The 20,704-nt window shown below is 48.5% G+C and overlaps 1 protein-coding gene across 1 annotated transcript in view; it reads left to right on the top strand.

Moving 5' to 3' along the window:
• C3 (complement C3) overlaps window positions 1-20,704 on the top strand; it is a 40,555-nt gene that overhangs the window by 16,390 nt on the left and 3,461 nt on the right. The window contains exons 18-35 of the mRNA XM_064382010.1: window positions 536-644; window positions 902-987; window positions 6,683-6,825; window positions 6,919-7,131; window positions 8,229-8,295; window positions 8,423-8,509; window positions 10,218-10,421; window positions 11,239-11,314; window positions 11,659-11,818; window positions 14,584-14,682; window positions 15,165-15,321; window positions 15,765-15,928; window positions 16,907-17,065; window positions 17,218-17,277; window positions 17,409-17,499; window positions 17,620-17,671; window positions 19,778-19,865; window positions 19,977-20,066. Coding sequence (XP_064238080.1) covers window positions 536-644; window positions 902-987; window positions 6,683-6,825; window positions 6,919-7,131; window positions 8,229-8,295; window positions 8,423-8,509; window positions 10,218-10,421; window positions 11,239-11,314; window positions 11,659-11,818; window positions 14,584-14,682; window positions 15,165-15,321; window positions 15,765-15,928; window positions 16,907-17,065; window positions 17,218-17,277; window positions 17,409-17,499; window positions 17,620-17,671; window positions 19,778-19,865; window positions 19,977-20,066 — 2,105 coding nt within the window. The remainder of the gene's footprint in view (window positions 1-535; window positions 645-901; window positions 988-6,682; window positions 6,826-6,918; window positions 7,132-8,228; window positions 8,296-8,422; window positions 8,510-10,217; window positions 10,422-11,238; window positions 11,315-11,658; window positions 11,819-14,583; window positions 14,683-15,164; window positions 15,322-15,764; window positions 15,929-16,906; window positions 17,066-17,217; window positions 17,278-17,408; window positions 17,500-17,619; window positions 17,672-19,777; window positions 19,866-19,976; window positions 20,067-20,704) is intronic.

Here is a 20,704-nt window from a genome sequence, read left to right on the forward strand (position 1 = left end):
TGCAACCTCTGCCTCCAGGGTTCAAGCGATTCTTCTGCCTCAGTTTCCTGAGTAGCTGGGATTTTTGTTTTGTTTTTTTGAGTTGGAGTGTCGATCTGTCACACAGGCTGGAGTGCAGTGGCACAATCTCAGCTCACTGCAACCTCAGCCTCCCAGGTTCAAGCAATTCTCCTGCCTCAGCCTCCCGAGTAGCTGGGATTACAGGCATGTGCAACCACATCCAGTTAATTTTTGTATTTTTAGTAGAGACAGGGTTTCACCATGTTGGCCAGGCTGGCCTCGAACTCCCAGCCTCAGGTGATCTGCCTGCCTTGGCCTCCCAAAGTGCTGGGATTGCAGGTGTGAGCCACCTCGCCTGGCCAGATTTTTGTATTTTTAGTAGAGATGGAGTTGCACCATGTTGGCCAGGCTGGTCTCAAACTCCTGACCTCAGGTGATCTACCCGCCTTGGCCTCCCAAAGTGCTGGGATTTCAGGCATGAGCCACGGTCTGGCTGGCCTGGTCTGTTCTAAATGCAGATCCAAACCCCCTGCAGGTGACCTGGATGAGGACATCATCCCGGAAGAGCACATTGTTTCCCGAAGCGAGTTCCCAGAGAGCTGGCTGTGGAAGATTGAAGACTTGAAAGAGCCACCGAAAAATGGGTAAGGCCGGGGTAGTCGCGATGCCACCTATCTCAGGACCAGACCATTTAATTTGCATGCACCTGCCATCTCTTGCCTTCTCTGGAATCACGGTGCAACCCACAGCCCAAACTAGAAAAATCAGGAGTTGGGTTACCCACGTGGAGGCAACCCCAGACCCTTCCAGCTTGTCCCTTGGGGTCCCTCTGCACCAGCTCACCCCCTCTACCACCTTGCTAGATGTCACCTCCTGATGTCCCAATCTCTTCTCCATCCAGAATCTCAACGAAGCTCATGAATATATTTTTGAAAGACTCCATCACCACTTGGGAGATTCTGGCTGTGAGCTTGTCGGACAAGAAAGGTGAGAGGGTGGCGGCTAGTCCCAGGGAGGCAGGGACCCCAGGGTGTCTGAGTGTCATCTCATTTTGTTCAAACTCAACCAACCCTCTGTTTCTTGGCACTTGCTTCTCTGCCCTGGTTCCCACAGAGGTGTTGTTATCAGGAACTGTGGGAATCCTCAGTTCTTGTCTAACTTGGAAGACAGAATTCAGCCAAGAGACACAGGGCAAGGTTAAATAGCAGAGTTGATGGAAGGAAGGAACAGCTCAGGCTGGTTCCGCTGGAAAAATTGCAGTAGCAGTGCTTATTTAAAGAGATAGGGCCGGGTTCAGTGGCTCACGCCTGTAATCCTATCACTTTGGGAGGCCAAGGTGGGTGGATCACTTCAGGTCAGGAGTTCAAGACCAGCCTGGCCAACATGGTGAAACCCCATCTCTACTAAAAATACAAAACAATTAGCCGGGTGTGGTGGTAGGCGCATGTAATCCGAGCTACTCAGGAGGCTGAGGCAGGAGAATCGCTTGAACCCGGGAGGTGGAGGTTGCAGTGAGCCAAGATCACGCCACTGCACCCCAGCCTGGGTGACAAGAGTGAAACCTGGTCTCTAAATAAATACATAAATAGCAAAAGTATGCTCTGAAAGATGACACACAGACCTGGCTGCCCAAGAGAATGAGCCAGCAGCAGATGCTGCTGGTGGACTGTTTTTATGAGACTCTTACATGATTTTTCATGAAGGGGTGTGAGGGGGTATCACTTGCAAGCATGTTTCGGGAGGCCTCATTGGGCGCGCATGCTCTGTGACTGTATGTGCCAGCATGCACGTGGCGTGTCTCGTTAGCTTCTAAGACCTCCACCCAGGAGTGTGTTTTTTACTATTATAATGAGCAAAAGATGACTCTAGGGTGAGTTTTTGGAGCAGTGCACTTGCTCGTCATCGGGTAAAATCCCTAGCAGTGTTATCTCTGGCTTCACGCCTGATGGGTCCCCTTCAGGGCGGGAGGACCCCAACCACAGGGCCACGTGTAGCCAATGTAGCTGTCGTCCTTTTCGCTGACCGACAGTGGGCAGCATGTCCGGGACGTCTTTTCCCAGGGATGGGGGGAGCTCTCTAAAATTGGTGCTTTTCTTCCTTTCTTTCTTTCCTTCTCTTTTTTCTTTTTTCTCTTTCTTTCCTTCTCTTTCTTTTTCTTTCTTTCTTTCCCTCCTTCCCTCTCTTTCTTTCCTTCTTTCTCTTTTTTCTTTCACTTTCTTTCTCTTTCTTTCCTTTTTCTTTCTCTCTTTCCCTCCCTCCCTTTCTTTTTTCTCTTTCCTTCTTTCTTTTTCTTTCTTTTTTCTTTTTCTTTCTTTCCTTCTTTCTCTTTCTTTTCTTTCTTTCCCTCCCTCATTCCCTTCCTTCCTTCCTTTCTCTCTCTCTTTCTTTCTTCCTTTCTTTCCCTCTTTCTTTCTTCCTTCCTTCCTTTTTTTTAAAGACAGTCTCGCTCTGTCACCCAGGCTGGAGTACAGTGGCACAATCTCAGTTCACTACAACCTCCGCCTCCTGGGTTCAAGTGATGCTCCTGCCTCAGCCTCCCCAGTAGCTGGAATTAACAGTCACCCGCCACCACACCCAGCTAATTTTTGTATTTTTAGTAGAGGTGAGGTTTCACCATGTTGGCCAGGCTGATCTCGAACTCCTGACCTCAAGCGATCTGCCTGCCTCGGCCTCCCAAATTGTTGGGATTACGGGCTTGAGCCACCGCAGTGATTTTCTTTAAATGTGCTTTATTTTTTAGAGTTTTTTCAGGTCATAGAATAATTAAGGAGCGAGCGCAGAGGGTTCCCACATACCCCCAGTCCCCACACATTGACAGCCTCCCCCGCTGCCAGCACCCCTGGTTGAGCAATGCCTTGGTTGCAGTCAGCAAACCTCCAGGGACACATTACTTTCACCCTAAGTCCCAAGTTTCACACGAGAGTGTTGTACATTCTGTGGGTTTGGACCAATGGATAAGGACAGGAATCCACCTGCCATGTCGGAGTTTGAGACCAGCCTGACCAGCATGGTGAAACCCTGTCTCTAGTAAAAACACAAAAGTTAGCTGGATGTGGTGGCAGATGCCTGTAATCCCAGATACTTGGCAGGCTGAGGCAGAAGGATCACTTGAACCTGGGAGGCAGAGGTTGCACTGAGCTGAGATCGCACCACTGCAGGCCAGCCTGGGCGACAGAGCAAGACTCTGTCTCAAGAAACAAACAGAAACAACAAAAAAAGAAAAGATACAAGAGGAAGCAGGAGGAGGAAACACGTGGTTGGCACATTGGTGGTCAGACCACGTGGAAGCTTTCTTCTCCTCCTTTTTCTCTTTCTCTACCTAAATAAATCACTTGTCTGCCAAAAAAAAAATTCACAACATTAAGTGTAAATATTTATGCCCAAACTATAATTTATAATAAATTATAATTTATATATATTTATTATATGTTTATAATAGTTAATTATAATGTAATATATAATATATATTATATATACATTACATTATATATTATATATATTACATTATATATAACATATCACATTGTACATTATATATATTACATATATAACATATATAATATGTATTATTTATAATTGATTACAATTTTATAAACTAATAAATCATAATATATTACAATATAATTTTGTTATAATGTATAATTATATTTTACTACCATTATATCATTTATTAACATAATATATAATGTATATTTTCTTAGATATTATATAATATAAATGACATCATTTATTATTGATTACATATTTATAATTATACCACATTATAACTTATTACAAAACATTCTGTTTAATCCAAATATACCCAAAATAGTATCATTTCAACATTTAGTAAAACGTTGCAAAACCACATCACCCTAATAATAATGCGACTATACTCTTTTCATATTTGCTAATAACCTACGAGTATGTCAAAATTACTGATGATATATTTTATTTGCACTAAGTCTTCAAAATCTCGCATGTATTTTACAATTCAGTACATCTCATTTAGGATACTAGATTTTTTTTTCTTTTTTTCTTGAGAGACGGTCTTGCTCTGTCACCTAGGCTGGAGTGCAGTGGCGTAAACAGGATACTAGGTTTTCTTTTTTTTAGTAGATATGGGGTTTCGCCATGGTGGCCAGGCTGGTCTCAAACTCCTGGCCTCAAGCGATCTGCCTTCCTCAGCCTCTCAAAGTGCTGGTATTACAGGAGTGAGCCACCACTCCCAGCCCAGGATGCTGGTTTTCATTGGAAATAGTTTGATCTGTATTTTAGAGTTCATGAAATATACAGCTGAAAAGCTAGATTCTCAGGCCGGGCACAGTGGCTCACGCCTGTAATCCCAGCACTTTGAGAGGCTGAGGCTGGCAAATCATTTGAGGTCAGGAGTTCAAGACCAGCCTAGGCAAAATGGCAAAGCCCTATCTAAAAAAAATTAAAAAAAAAAAAGGAAGGAAGGAAGGAAGGAAAGAAAGAGAGAGAAAGAAAAGAAAGAAAGAAAGGGTAGAATGTCATACTCAAGTTGTTGCAAACATACTTAAACCTTTTCCACTCAATCAAGCATCATTTTTAAAAAACTAAGATTTAATTCACTTACCATATATCACCCTTTTAAAATGTACAATTCAGGCCAGGTGCAGTGGCTCATGCCTGTAATCTCAGCACTTTGGGAGGCAGAGGCGGGCAGATCACCTTAGGCCAGGAGTTTGAGACCAGCATGGCCAACATGGTGAAACCCCGTGTCTACTGAAAATACAAAAGATTAGCTGGGCATGCTGGCGCATGCCTGTAATCCCAGCTACTCAGGAAATTGAGGCAGGAGAATGCCTTGAACCCAGGATACAGAGGTTACTAGTGAGCTGAGATCATGCCACTGTGCTCTAGCCTGGGTGACAGAGCAAGACTCCATCTCAAAATAAATAAATAAATAAAATAATAATAAAATATACAATCCAATGGTGTTTCATATATTTACAATGAGCTTCAGTTTTTTTGTTTTGTTGGGTTTGGTTTTAGAGACAGGATCTCACTCCGTTGCCCAGGCTGGAGTGCAGTGGTGCGATCATAGCTCACTGCAGCCTTGATTGCTCAAGCAATCTTCCCGCCTCAGCTTCCCAAAGTGCTGTGATTACCGGAGTGAGCCACTTGGCCTAGCTAGAAGATCAGGTTTAAAATTTAAGTCTGAATGGCTGGGCAAGGTGGCTCATACCTGTAATCCCAGCACTTTGGGAGGCCAAGGCAGGAGGATCACAAGGTCAGGAGATCAAGACCAGCCTGGCCAACACGGTGAAACCCCGTCTCTACTAAAAATGCAAAAATTAGCCTGGTGTGGTGGTGGACACCTGTAATCCCAGCTATTCAGGAGGCTAAGGCAGAAGAATCACTTGAACCCGGAGGCAGAGGTTGCAGTGAGCCAAGACTGTGCCATTGCACTCCGGCCTGGGCGACAGAGTGAGACTCCATCTCAAAAAAAAAAAAAAAAAGTTTAAGTCTGAATTAAATTAAATGCATTTAAATACAAGTACAACAAATAAAAATACAGATCCAGCTTCTCACTCGCGCTAACCCCATTTCGAGTGCTCGGCACTCACTCACAGCTTGGGGCTACCATTTCAGAGATGCAGATATATTTTGGAGATGTCCCTTCCTCCCTACATAGATATCTGAGTCAAACTACAAACAGAATGGAAATCATTAAATCATGGTAACCCCCAGCCACCACTATCATCTGTCACTTATCACCATTGACGGCGTTTAGTTCATGGGCTTCCACAAAGATGGCTGAGTTAGGGAGAGCTCCCACAGTGAGTAATAAGAGCTGAGACCCAGGAGCCTGCGCTTGTCCACTCTGTCCACTCCCCGACCTTGACCCTTCGTGTGGGAAGTAGCAAAGTTCCTTTTTAAAATTTCCTCTCTTCTTAAAAAATAAGTGTGCTAGTAGCTCCTTTTAAGTCCTGTCCTGTACAGCTGTTAGACATGCTTATAGGCACGTGGTACATTCTATGTCTTTGTACTTTAACCAAGATGTCTGTGCTGGACGTGCTCACAGGCATGTCTCAGCTCTCCATTGCTTTTACCTGTTGAGAAAAGGTTTAAGTTGTTAGCCAATCGGGTTTTATTTATTGTTTTTTTTTTTTGAGACGGAGTTTCGCTCTTGGTACCCAGGCTGGAGTGCAATGGCGCGATCTCGGCTCACCGAAAGCTCCACCTCCTGGTTTCAAGCAATTCTCCTGCCTCAGCCTCCTGTAGCTGGGATTACAGGCATGCGCCACCGTGCCCAGCTAATTTTTTGTATTTTTAGTAGAGACGGGGTTTCACCACGTTGACCAGGATGGTCTCGATCTCTTGACCTCGTGATCCACCCACCTCGGCCTCCCAAAGTGCTGGGATTACAGGCGTGAGCCACTGCGCCCGGCTGTTAATCGGGTTTTAGTTTAGATTGTGAAGTCTGGCTCCAGCCACCGGAGATCAGACACAGCAGTAAGGATGACCCCAAATGAGTAAGGGATAAATTTGTGTGTGTTCCTTTATTCTTGTACTCTCATTGGAAAATGGCTAGCGAGAGTACCCTTCCTGCAGCCCAGGAAGTAAAAATTACGTGGCTCAAAGATCCTTTGTCTCAGTGCTGATTTTTCTTTGTGGCACCGAGCCTCTATTTCCATCTGTTTCCAACACTCCATGTTCTGTCTCTGCTCGGCAGGGATCTGTGTGGCAGACCCCTTCGAGGTGACGGTCATGCAGGACTTCTTCATCGACCTGCGGCTACCCTACTCTGTCGTTCGAAACGAGCAAGTGGAAATCCGAGCCGTTCTCTACAATTACCGGGAGAAGGAAGATCTCAAGGTGGGTCCCAGGGTGGCAGACGCTTCATGGAGGCTGCAAGCCAGTAGGTAGCCTGTTGCACACACGCTTGCCCTGATACTTTCTCTCTGGCAGGTGAGGGTGGAGCTGCTCCACAACCCAGCCTTCTGCAGCCTGGCCACTGCCAAGAGGCGTCACCAGCAGACTGTCACTGTCCCCCACAAGTCCTCGCTGTCCGTTCCTTATGTCATTGTGCCCCTAAAGACTGGCCTGCAGGAAGTGGAAGTCAAGGCTGCCGTCTACCATTTTTTCATCAGTGATGGTGTCAAGAAGTCCCTGAAGGTCGTGGTGAGTGCTCTGGGCACCCACAAACCCTTGTCCTTCAGAGAGGGCTCCTGGTCTTCATACTATTGACTCAGGTTGGAGATCCAGGCTCTGAGACACCGAGAATCATAGTGTCTGGCTTAGGAAATTTGGAAGTCCCAGAATTTCAGAAGCGGAGCCAGGATTGGGGTAAAGTGAGGGAAATAACCCCAAGCATGGAATTTTAGGGGGTGCCGAGAAGCTCATCAACCATCACCAATCAATAATATGTGGTTTTTTTAAATTTTTTTTATTTTTTATTTTTTTTGAGATGGAGTCTCACTCTGTCTCCCAGGCTGGAGTGCAATGGCACGATGTCCTCTCACTGTAACTTCTGCCTCCTGGATTCAAGTGATTCTCCTGCCTCAGCCTCCCGAGTAGCTGGGATTGTAGGCGCCCACTACCACACCCAAACTTTTTTGTATTTAGTAGAGATGGGTTTTCACCATGGTGGTCAGGCTTGTCTCGAACTCCTGATCTCAGGTGATCCATCCACTTCAGCCTCCCAAAGTGCTGGCGTTACCGGCATGAGCCACTGTGCCCGACCCCAAAAATATTTTTTATACTCAGTTTTAAAATTTTATTTTAGTTATTTATATTTTTGAGACAGAGTCTCACTCTGTCACCCAGGCTGGAGTGCAGTGGCATGATCTCAGCTCACTGCAACCTCCCCCTCCAGGGTTCAATCAATTTTCATGCCTCAGTCTTCAGAGTAGCTGGGATTACTGGCATTCACCACCACGCCCAGCTAATTTTTGTATTTTATTGTATTGAGACCCTGTCTCAAAAACAAAGAATTCAAAAGGTTGTATTATTTCATTATTAATTTATAGTTTTCTGATAAATTCACACCACAACACAATAGGCAGGTGTTTGTATTGGCTTCTTATAAGGAGGAAGCTGAGGCACAGAGAGGTTAAGTAACTGCCTCCTAATCACACAGCTGGGGGGGAGGGGCCGGGTTCAGAAGCTTTGACACCTATGCTAGGATAATTCTAAGGACAGTGCCCTGCTGACCATCTGTGTGTCTGTCTGTCCTTTTATCCATCCAATGACTCCCCTCCACCTCCAACACCGAGTAGCCGGAAGGAATCAGGATGAACAAAACTGTGGCCGTTCGCACGCTGGATCCAGAACGCCTGGGCAATGGTGAGTCGGCTGTAGGGGTAGGGGCTGCGGGGCTGGCGGGGTGCGGCGAGGAAACGACCTGGGTTTGGTGAGGTAGGGTAGGGTGGGAGGGAGCTAGCGCCATCGGTGTCTCTCACTCACCCCGCAGAAGGAGTACAGAAAGAGGACGTCCCACCTGCAGATCTCAGCGACCAAGTCCCGGACACAGAGTCTGAGACCAGAATTCTCCTGCAAGGTGAGATGCCCTTGGCCCCGACCCCGTGGGGTCCAAGAAGGCATGGGGGGAGCCGAATTCCGTCTCATTCTGGAGGTGCTTAACCCGCACCTTTCTCTTCCCCTTCAGCTAGGACAGCCCCTCTGTGATCCGATTTCTCTCTTTTAAATTTTTTTTTTCATTATTACTTTATACGGAGCCCTGTCACCCAGGCTGGAGTGCAATGGCGTGATCTTGGCTCACTGTGACCTCTGCCTCCTAGGTTCAACCAAGTCTCCTGCCTCAGCCTCCCTAGTAGCTGGGATTACAGGCACACACCAGCACCACCAGCTAATCTTTTGTATTTTTAGTAGAGATGGGGTTTCATCATGTTGGCCAGGCTGGTCTCTAACTCCTGACCTCAAGTGATCTGCCCGCCGTGGACTCCCAAAGTGCTGGGATTACAGGTGTGAGCCACTGTGCCCAGCTTTAAAATTTTTTTTAACCATACAGACATTATTTACTATGATCGGTTTTATAGAAGCCTCCAGATAGTATTTAGTTCAGCAAAAAGCTTTTGCTGATACATCAGTTTATTTAATTTTTCTAGAAGTTCTGTGCTTCTTAGATGGGAATTCAGCTTAAATGAGAAGCAATAGCCTGTAATCCCAGCACTTTGAGAGGCCAAGGAAGGCACATCACCTAAGGTCAGGAGTTTGAGGCCAGCCTGGCCAACATGGTGAAACCCTGTCTCTACTAAAAGTACAAAAATTAGCTGGGCGTGATGGCACATGCCTGTAATCCCAGCTACTCAGGAGGTTGAAGCAGGAGAATCACTTGAACCCGGGAGGTGGAGGTTACAGTGAGCCGAGATCACGACACTACACTCCAGCCTCCAGCCTGGGCGACAGAGAGAGACTCCTTCTCAAAAAAAAAAAAAAAAGCAATATAGTACAAGACCAGAAATTCTGGAGCTCATTTCTTGCCCCAGTAGGGTAGACTGGAGAAAGATATAAGGCCCTGGGACAAGCCTTGTTTTTTTCATCTTTGATAGTGGAAGAATAATAGTATCTACCTCCAAGGGTTGGTGTGACTTTTTTTTTTTTTTTTTTTTGAGACGGAGTCTTGCTCTGTCGCCCAGGCTGGAGTACAGTGGTTTGATCTCAGCTCACTGCAACTTCTGCCTCCCGGGTTCAAGCGATTCTCATGTCTCAGCCTCCTGAGTGGCTGGGTCTACAGGCACCAGCCACCATGCCTGGCTAACTTTTGTATTTTTAGTAGAGATGCGTTCCACCATATTGGTCAGGCTGGTCTGGAACTCCTGACCTCAGGTGATCCACCCACCTCAGCCTCCGAAAGTGCTGGGATTACAGGTGTGAGCCACTGCACCTGGCCTGGTGTGATGATTAAATGAGATACTCTGTGGTGTTCTCTTAGAACAGTCTGGGAAGTAACATTAAGCACAATATGAGTATTCCTGAATATAGTTACTGGAATTATTTTACTGCTGGTGAAACGAGACCCAGGGACCAGGGTACACTTATGAAGCACGTCCCCCTCCCTACAGTGCAGACCCCCAACAGTCACTCAGCCGTGCAGCCTCCCGTCCCCGCAGTCACATTTTCCCAGCCCTCGACTGTCCCCGACCCCGACCCCTTGGCCCTGGCTGGATAGGAGGCTGGAACCCTTTTCACCCTACCCCAAGGTGGGTCACCCGGCTTGAGTGACGTCCTCTCCTCACCCGCTGCAGGGACCCCGGTGGCCCAGATGACAGAGGATGCCATCGACGCGGACAGGTTGAAGCACCTCATCGTGACCCCCTCGGGCTGCGGGGAACAGAACATGATTGGCATGACACCCACGGTCATCGCGGTGCATTACCTGGATCAAACGGAGCAGTGGGAGAAGTTCGGCCTGGAGAAGCGGCAGGCGGCCGTGGAGCTCATCAAGAAGGGTGGGCGCCCTGACTCTCTTGGAGACCCCAGGGACCCTATTCCAAGCTCCCTCCTCCCCTAAGGCCACACTTTGTCTCGAGACCACGCCCTCCCCTGAGGCCCCGCCTCCTCTCCTAGTCATTCCCCTCATTTGGGGCCCCACCTCTTTTCAAGGCCACGCCCTCTGAGGCCCTGCCTCCTCTCAGGCTATGCTTCTTTAGACCTCGCCTCTTTCAAGGCCACGCCCATCCCCTGAGGCCCACCTCTTCTCAAGGCCACGCCCTTTAAGGCCATGCCTCCTCCCAGGCCAAGCTCATGAGACCCTGTCTTTTCTCAAGGCCACACCCACCTTCTGAGGCCCACCTTTTCTCAAGGCCGTGCCCGCTGAGGCCCTGCCTCCTTCTAGGCCAGACTCATGAGACCCCGCCTCTTAGGGCAACTCCCATTTGCTGAGGCCCCTCCTCTTCTCAAGGCCACACCCTCCTGTGAGACCCCACCTCTTCTCCCAGCCACTCTTATCTGAGGCCCCACCTCCTCTCTAGGCCGTGCCTCTTCTCTGAGACTCTACCCCCTCTCTGAGATCTCTTCCCTCCCTGAAAGCCCCCTACCCTTAAGATCCTTCCCTTCTCTGAATCCCAGTCCTCTGAGAACTCCTCCCCCTCCTCGCTCTGATCCCCCAACCTCTTTGAGTCCTTCCCTCTTTAAGCTGCCCTCCTCCCAGAATCCCTCCCCGACCCTGAGCCCCTGTCTCCTCTCTGCACCCCACCCCTGCCTTCCAGGAGGTGTGCCCCCTCTGCTCAGCCCCGCTCTTTTGGGGTCACTCTCTCTTCCATGCAGGGTACACACAGCAGCTGGCCTTCAAACAACCCAGCTCTGCCTATGCGGCCTTCCTGTTCCGGCCACCCAGCACCTGGTGAGTCCCAACAGCCAGCTCAGCCAGCTTAGGCCATGCATACCCGCTACTCTCACACCCCAGCAGGGCCCAGACCCCGGCCAGGGGTAGTCCCCTAGGCCAGACTTGCCCAAACAGCCCTAGACGCTTCCGTCCGCAGAGTCCAGGCATGCGCTGGCTGAGTGGCCGGTGATCATTAAGCAGATATCCTTAAGCACGGACCGCGTGCAACAGCTGGGTCCTGGAACCTGGGAAGGCAAACCGGGCAAACAGGCCCTGGTCACTCCCCTCTGCTCATTGGCTGGTTGACATGGCAGTCTTTGTATCTCAGAGCCGATTGGCTCACGCTCTGTGCCCACCCCCAGGCTGACCGCCTACGTGGTCAAGGTCTTCTCTCTGGCGGTCAACCTCATTGCCATCGACTCCCAAGTCCTCTGCGGGGCTGTTAAATGGCTGATCCTGGAGAAGCAGAAGCCTGATGGGGTCTTCCAGGAGGATGGGCCCGTGATACACCAAGAAATGATTGTAAGAGACTGGGATTTAGGGCAAAATGGAAATGAGTCTCATAGGATGAACACGAAACAGACCCCCACTTCCACCTGCCCACTGCCCAGTCAGAGATTGGGGTGGGGGCGGGGGCAGAGAGATAAATGAGCCAGAGGTGTCACTCCAGCACTGCAAAACCCAGACACCTGTGGAGCCCAGTGCAAAATGAAGATGCGTGGCCTCTCGTTCAGAAATTATGAAGAACTTCATTATGCCCGGGCGCGGTGGCTGAGGCCTGTAATCCCAGCACTTTGGGAGGCTGAGGTGAGCGGATCACGAGGTCAGGAGTTCAAGACCAGCCTGGCTAACATGGTGAAACCCTGTCTCTATTAAAAATACAAAAAGCCAGGTGTGGCGGCACACGCCTGTAGTCTCAGCTGCTTGGGAGGCTGAGGTAGGAGAATCGCTTGAACTCGGGAGCAGAGGTTGCAGTGAGCCGAGATCATGCCACTGCACTCCAGCCTGGGCAACAGAGAAAGACTCTGTTTCAAAAAAAAAAAAAAAAAAAAAAGGAGGGGGGGATTTTCATTAAACCAAGTGCAGGGGTCCTGCCTGGGAATCCCCTTATCATATTCAATCCCTCAATACCCACATTCTCCCATGATGTTGCAAGAATCATCCCCTTCTCTCCCTCCTCGGGACCAGCCCCTGGACCAAGCAATACTTCCCCCTCCCCTCCTTATTAGGAGATCCTGTAGAAGCCACCTCCTGGCCATCATCCTGGTGGGCTCCCACTCTTATTGGCCCTCAGACACTCACCACATAGCAGCTGGGGTGATTTTTTCAAATCCAATTGGATCAGTCCTTAGAAAGTCCCGTGGCTCCCCCATGGCTCTTAAACACAAAATTCCTTCCAGCAGTGGTTCTCAAAGTGTGACCCTCAGACCAGCAGCAGCAGCAGCAGCAGCACCCATGAACTTACTAGAAACGCACAATCTGTGGCTAGACTCCATGGTCCATGCCTGTCATTCCAGCGCTTTGGGAGGCCGAGGCAGGAGGATGGTTTGAGCCCAGGAGGTCGAGGCTGCAGTGAGCCATAATGGTACCACTGCACTCCAGGCTGGCAACAGAGTGAGACCCTATATCAAAAACAAAACATATACTGAGACTGGACCCCAGACTCACTGAATCTGGGGGCAGGACCCAAGAATCTGAGGGTTTTTTTTTTTTTTTTTGAGATGGAGTTTTGCTCCTGTGGCCCAGACTTGAGTGCAGTGGTATGATCTCAGCTCACTGCAACCTCCACCTCCCCGGTTCATGCGATTCTCCTGCCTCAGCCTCCCTAGTAGCTGGGATTACAGGCATGCATCACCACTCCTGGCTAATTTTGTGTTTTTGTAGATGGGGTTTCTCCATGTTGTTCAGGCTGGTCTTGAACTCCTGACCTCAGGTGATGCACCCACCTGGGCCTTCGAAAGTGCTGGGATTACAGGTGTGAGCCACTGCACCCGGCCTGAGGGGTGTGTGTGTGTGTGTATGTATGTGTTTTGAGATGGAGTTTTGCTCGTTACCCAGGCTGGAGTGCAATGGTGCAATCTCAGCTCACTGCAACCTCCGCCTCTTGGGTTCAAGCAATTCTCCTGCCTCAGCCTCCCAAGTAGCTGGGATTACAGGCGTGCGCCACCATGCCCAGCTAATTTTTGTATTTTTAGTAGAGACGGGGTTTCACCATGTTGACCAGGCTGCTCTCAAACTCCTGACCTCAGGTGATCCACCCGTCTCAGCCTCCCAAAGTGCTGGGATTACAGGCGTGAACCACCATGCCCTGCCTAGGAATCTGAGGTTTTTAAAGTACCCCTATTCCCTTAGGTGATGATAATGTGTGCTTGAGATGGAGAGTCACTGCTTCAGTCTGACTTTCAGGCTTCCAGCCTTCCAGCCTTTCTTCTCTTTCCAGCCTCCATCCATCAATAGGAGCCTTGCTCTACTGTGCTACAGGGCCTTTGCACATGCTGTTTATGCCACCTAGCATGCTAATCCCTGCCCTCTGTGAGAGTTGACTCCCTCGGGGACACTTTTCCTGACCTCCCATCTGGGTCACACTCCCACAGTTCATTGTCACTGCTGTGTACTCTATCCCTGCACGGAACTCGTCCACTTATAGGTATATATCTCTTGGCTGGGTGTGGTGGCTCACGCCTCTAATCCCAGCACTGTGAGAGGCCAAGGCAGGTGGATCACCTGAGGTCAGGAGTTCGAGACCAGCCTAACCAACATGGGAAACCCCATCTCTATTAAATACAAAAATTAGCCAGGCATGGTGGCACATGCCCGTAATCTCAGCTACTCGGGAGGCTGAGGCAGGAGAATTGCTTGAACCCAGGAGGCAGAGGTTGCAGGGAGCCGAGATTGTGCCATTGCACTCCAGCCTGGGCAGCAAGAGCGAAACTCTGTCTCAAAAACAAACAAACAAACAAAAACAAGTATCTCTTGAGGAGCTGGGTGGACCATATCCATCTTCCCTACTAGACAAGAAGCTCCGTGAGGGCTGGAGCCCATGTCTGGTTTTACAATAGGTCAACCATTGTACCCATGGTGCCAGCACAGAGGCCCTCCATTGACATTTGCAGAAGGAAGAAATGATTGCATGAATTAATACTAAGAAGTTTGACCTACCTGGGGTGCAGGGTGACATGAAAAGAGACTCAGCCCTGCCCAGTACCCCTGATTCTGTAGGGGGGATGACTGGTATGTATGGACACACCTGTGACCCCATCCTTGCTTTCTTCTGCTCCCCATTCCAGGGTGGCTTCCGGAACACCCAAGAGAAAGACATGGCCCTCACGGCCTTTGTTCTCATCTCGCTGCAGGAGGCTAAAGATATTTGCGAGGAGCTTGTCAACGTAAGTACCCTCCACCTTCCCACCCTACCCTACCTCACCTGACACACAGCACAGCCACGGTGGTGCACTGAATCTGATCCATACTAGTTTATGAGTAGCAATTTGGAGAATCTCTCCCCACACTTTGTTCAGTGACGTCACATCAACAGCATGAAATTGGCCCCAGTGGGAGCACTTACACTGGAGAAATTGTCAATCGTTACAAACCAAGGATCCCTCAACTCTCCCACTGGAGAGCTGGTTGTTAAACATTTACCAGCATGCCATGGGGTACATGGACTTCTCCAGATACGTAGTAGGTATTCAGCGACAAGGCAGCTCATGCCTAAAATGTCTGGGGAATCCTCAAAAATGGACAGATCTAAGACAGATATATCCCAAGGGCAGAAGTCCCTGATGCTCAGGAAGTGCTGCTTGTATGAGCCTTACTAATGAGACAGCAATGCCCATGTGACCAGAGAATCTGATCCTCTTTCTCACAGAGCCTGCCACGCAGCATCATTGATGCAGGAAACTTCCTTGAAGCCAACTACATGAACCTACAGAGATCCTACACTGTGGCCATCGCTGGCTATGCCCTGGCCCAGTTGGACAAACTGAAGGGGCCTCTTCTCAACAAATTTCTGAGCACAGCCAAAGGTGAAGGATGGCCCGGAGGGGAGAAGGCTGGAGTTTAGGGCAGGAAATAGTGAGCTGGGATGCATGGCTTTTAGCTGAGCTGGGATGGATGACCCTAAGCCAATGGATGGACAGTCCTAGGCTATCAAGCTGGGACACATGACCCTAAGCTGAGCTGGGATGCATGGCTGTAAGGTTTACCAGGTGCTCACCGTCAACCACACAAGAAAGTTTGTTGCATGATTTATTCAACAAATGCGTGTTAAGCATCCATTTCAAAGGGAGAAGTGAGAGTTGATGAAGCAAGAGGGCAAGGTAGGAGCCAACGAATTGAGAGCCTCAAACGTCAGCCAGGACACCTGGACACCAAGACGTGTAGCATGCATCTTTTTCTGAGCTTTGTCTGAGCCATCCCCAGGCTGGACAGAGCAGTAAGCATTGGGGTTGGGGTATCCACTTTGCAGATAAGAACCGCTGGGAGGAGCCTGGTCAGCAGCTCTACAACGTGGAGGCCACATCCTATGCCCTCTTGGCCCTCCTGCAGCTGAAAGACTTTGACTTTGTGCCTCCTGTTGTGCGTTGGCTCAATGAGCAGAGATACTACGGTGGTGGCTATGGCTCTACCCAGGCAAGTGGTCCCCCCACCCCAGGTACATGCATATCTGCCTCCTGTGGCTTCCACGGGCCTCCTAGAGAAGACACTGAGGCCCAGAGAGGCAGTTCTTCTTTCCCACGAGCCAGTGTGATGGGAGTGGAGTGGAGAATCAGTTTTTCTTAGTTGCAAACCCATCTGTAGGTTCTAGAAGACAATCTGGATACTCTAAGCTGTGTGTTGAGCCTTCTTGTTGCCCCAGGTGTCTAGATCATGTTCTTAGGGCCCAGGTTCAGGTCTAAGCCTCTCTCTCCACCTGGTGGGTTCTAGACCAGGTTCCCAGTTCCAATAGGCTCACTGTCTTACCCTGCCTCGCTGGTGGGTTCTAGACCAGGTTCCCAGTTCTACCAGGCTCCCAGTGTCACACTGTCTCACTGGCGGGCTCCATACTGTGTTCTCAGTTACTCCAGGAAATTATCCAAACCCTCTTCTAGACCATGGTTTCAGTAACTTGAGGCTTCAGCATCATTGGGCTCCAGTTGACCTTTCTTTCTAGTGGTCTGTCAATTATGTTCTCAGTGTTACAGTATCACTTTTGAGTTCTAGATTATATGCTCAGTGTCCTCTGGCTACAGTTTTATTCTGTTTTTCATGAGTGGGTTCTAGACATATTCTCAGTGTCTCCAAGTCCTGGTGTAAGACTCTGTCCTCTGGATGGATCTAGACCACATCCTCAGGGTCACTAGACCTTTAATCTTATATCTAGACTTTCTAGTGGATTCTAGACATGTTCTCAGCATCTCCAAGTCCTGGTGTAAATTTCTGTCCCACAGAGGGTTCTAGAACATGTTCTCAGTGTCCGATGACCTCCAGTATTACTCCTGAACTCTCTAGTGGGTTCTGGGCCACACGATTTGATGTCCGAGCTCTGATTTGAACCTCGTTATCCCCCACTGGATTCTAGCCACTTTCCAAGGTTCCCAGCTCACCATCTTTCTCTCTCGTGGGTTCTAGGCCACCTTCATGGTGTTCCAAGCCTTGGCCCAATACCAAAAGGACGTCCCTGACCACAAGGAACTGAACCTGGATGTGTCCCTCCAACTGCCAAGCCGCAGCTCCAAGATCGTTCACCGTATCCATTGGGAATCAGCCAGCCTCCTGCGATCAGAAGAGGTACAGTCACCCAGCCAAGCCCTCCTCACTGTCGCTTTCACCCTCTCCACCAGCCAGGGTTGACTGCAAAGCAAGAGGGAGGGCAGGTGACCATCACAGGCAGCAGAAGGCTTAATTCCCAACATGCTGTCTTCTCTCTCCTCACTCTGCAGACCAAGGAAAATGAGGGTTTCACTGTCACAGCTGAAGGAAAAGGCCAAGGCACCTTGTCGGTAAGGAACAGGAAAACAGAAACCCACACTGGCCTGGCTCATGCCCCTCTATCTCAGAGGGACCCTCTCTTCTTGTCTTCAGCAGTCTAGTCCGGCGGGCTGACACTGTGTCTCCTCTCCCATCTTACCAGGTGGTGACAATGTACCATGCTAAGGCCAAAGGTCAACTCACCTGTAATAAATTCGACCTCAGGGTCACCATAACACCAGCCCCGGAAACAGGTAAAAGGAACCGAGGCATTATCTGCCACCTTCCTCCTACCCCTCTTCTAATGTCTTCGCCCCTCCTGAATCAACACACAGGTATACCCTCTCCCATCTTTCTTTCTTCTGTGTTTCTAGAAAAGAGGCCTCAGGATGCCAAAAACAGTATGGTCCTTGATATCTGTACCAGGTAAGAAGCTAGATGCCTGGGGTTCATCTTGGCCATCCCTCTATCTCTAGCAAGACTTCTTGCAAAGAATAACCATGATATTCAATACTTTCCAAGTACACCGTGTATCTGGTACTGTTCTAAGTATCCGCCACGTCCTTTCTTTGCATGTCAGTGTGAGACCACAGCAATGACCATGGAAGTTGAGACTGTCCAAGTGATCTTAGCAATCAATGGAGAAAAGTACACAATCATTCCATGACCTTTAAATGTTTCTTTTTTTCTTTTAAGAGAGAGAGGGTCTTGCTCTGCCAGCCAGGCTGGAGTGCAGTGGCATAATCATAGCTCACTGTAACCTCAAACTCCCTGGCTCAAGTGATCCTCCCGCCTCAGCCACTGAAGTAGCTGGAACTACAGGAGTGTACCATAACACCTGGCTAATTTTTATTTTTTACTCCTTCTAGACGTAGGGGCCACTGTGTTGCCCAGACTGATCTCGAACTCCTGGCCTTGAGCAATCCTCTACCTTGGCCTCACAAAGTTTTGGGATTACAGGCATGAGCCACCATGCCTAGCCTAAATGTTTCTATTGCAACATTTTAAATTCTCATACTGCCAGTTATAAAGATACAGGGAAATGAAAGATATAGTAAGATGACTATTTGATTACACTGTAATTTAAAACACTAAAACATTGAGATGCAAGGTGTTTTTTTTTCATTTGTAAGACACTTATGGAGAGTGCTTCAGAAAAAAAAGCATTAAAAAATGCTTGCCTTCTTCTCTTTGTGTAATTTACAACATGGAGTAAATATCTTTTCTATGCCTTAGTACGTTGTCTTGCTCCTTTCTTTTCTTTTTTTTTTTTTTTTTTTTGAAACGGAGTTTCACTGTTGTTACCCAGGCTGGAGTGCAATGGCGCCATCTCGGCTCACTGCAACCTCCGCCTCCTGGGTTCAGGCAATTCTCCTGCCTCAGCCTCCTGAGTAGCTGGGATTACAGGCACGCGCCACCATGCCCAGCTGATTTTTTGTATTTTTAGTAGAGACGGGGTTTCACCATGTTGACCAGGATGGTCTCGATCTCTTGACCTCGTGATCCACCCGCCTCGGCCTCCCAGAGTGCTGGGATTACAGGCGTGAGCCACCGCGTCCAGCTGTCTTGCTCCTTTCTAAGTCTGGATCAGCTTCCAATATGTTATCCTTTGAGCTTTCTGTGTCATGAAATTCCTCCAAGAGTTCCTTTAAAGTGACTTTTTATTCTATAATGTCCCTTCTCGGACATCTTCATCCTTTTTGTCCCCATGACCTTCCTCATTTATGCTAATACATTTGCCTTCACTCAGTTCCTCTAGCCACTTGTCAACATCCCATGCTCTGCTAGTCTTCTACAACTCCATTTATGCCCTCTTTGAAGTTCACTTCTGGCATTATCACTTTTCATTTCTTTGCTGCATTTTTATCTTTGTTGGCCAGTTCCCTCTTTTGGTGATACTTTGTTGTAAAATCTCATGGGAGTTTGCCACCTGGAGACAGGGAGGCAACATAACTACACACTTTGCTGTCTGTGCATAAATTGAATATCAGAAGCTCAGTGACCAATCACTGATGGACTTCGAAAGGAGTGACAGTAATTGGCCCTCAATTATGATGGTCATCTGTTATTTAGGTAGTGATTTCTAGACTGAAGAGTTAGCAACAAAGTCTATACCTCATGCAGCTACTCATGATCAATATACCAAGGTGCTGAAATGTGAACCATGTCACTGGGGTACTAGTGTTATTTAACTGATTCATGCCAAATGAGGGTTGTCTGTATTCTTGCCTTTGTTTTCTAGAACTGATGCATGGAGGGGGTCAAATAATGCAACCAATGTTATTTAGAGCTGGAATTTGAATCCATGCAGTTGGGTCCGGAGTCTGAGCTCTTAATCAATCACCTTGACCGTTACACTACCCTGCCTTTTATTTCCTTTGGGGAAATGTTTCCTAAAAAATGTAACGCCCCTCTGTGCTGCTGTGTGGGAATTGGAAATCTCAGTGCCTGACCAGACCTCCTTGTCCAGGAACAGACTCTTGGGGCTGACCCCACCTTGGGACCCAATATCCTTCTTTCTGCACTATCCAGGTACCTGGGAGACCAGGATGCCACTATGTCTATACTGGACATATCCATGATGACTGGCTTCGCTCCAGACACAGAAGACCTCAAGAAGGTATGAAGGACTCAGAAGCTGGGATAAGTGGAAAGGAGCCTGGGGTCTGGAAGAGGCTGCAGGCAGAGAACAGTCAAGGAAGGACTTTTCACAGTCTTTACCTTTCCCCAGCTGAGCAATGGCGTTGACAGATACATCTCCAAGTATGAGCTGGACAAAGCCTTCTCCGACAGGAACACCCTCATCATCTACCTGGAAAAGGTAAGGCTGCATCATCCTCCCCTGGGAGGCTTCCATGGGCACCTTGACCTCTATCTGGCTGGTCTTTTCTTTTCTCTTCAGCTTTTGTGTCTGGGTCAGGCTAGCCCTAGGCTAGAGGAGACAGGGTCTGTGCTGCTGGGTGATAGGGGAAGGAGCTTGTAAAACAAGGGGGTCAACCCAGTATCTTCTATAAGTGTCTCATCTTCTGACCATTTGGCTCCTCCAGCTTCTCATCAGCGTCTTAAACCATTGAAAAAGGGCCCCTTTGGGTTGGTTTTTTTTTCTCCCTTTTTTGCTATATTTTTAAAACTCTGATAAAGAGTGTTTTTTTTTTAAGTGCTTTATGGAGAGAAAGCTCTTGCCTTGTTCCCTAGCCCAATCCTGAGCTTTGTTTCTTTCTTTGCATCTATTTCTCTCTTCTGTTGTTTTCTTTCTTTCAAGAGACAGGGTCTCGCTGTATCACCCAGGCTGGAGAGCAGTGTCTTGATACTAGCTCACTGCAAAGTCAAATTTCTGGGCTCAAGAGATCCTCCTGCCTCAGCCTCCTGAGTAGCTGGGACTACAGGCCTGCAACACTGCACCTAGCTAATTTTTTGTTTGTTTGTTTATTTTTTCATAAATATTATGCTTTTGTACCC

The sequence above is a fragment of the Aotus nancymaae genome, unplaced genomic scaffold (assembly GCF_030222135.1).
Source record: "Aotus nancymaae isolate 86718 unplaced genomic scaffold, 86718_ANA_hifiasm-v0.15.2.pri h1tg000028l, whole genome shotgun sequence".
In the NCBI taxonomy this organism is placed as follows: Eukaryota; Metazoa; Chordata; class Mammalia; order Primates; family Aotidae; genus Aotus; species Aotus nancymaae.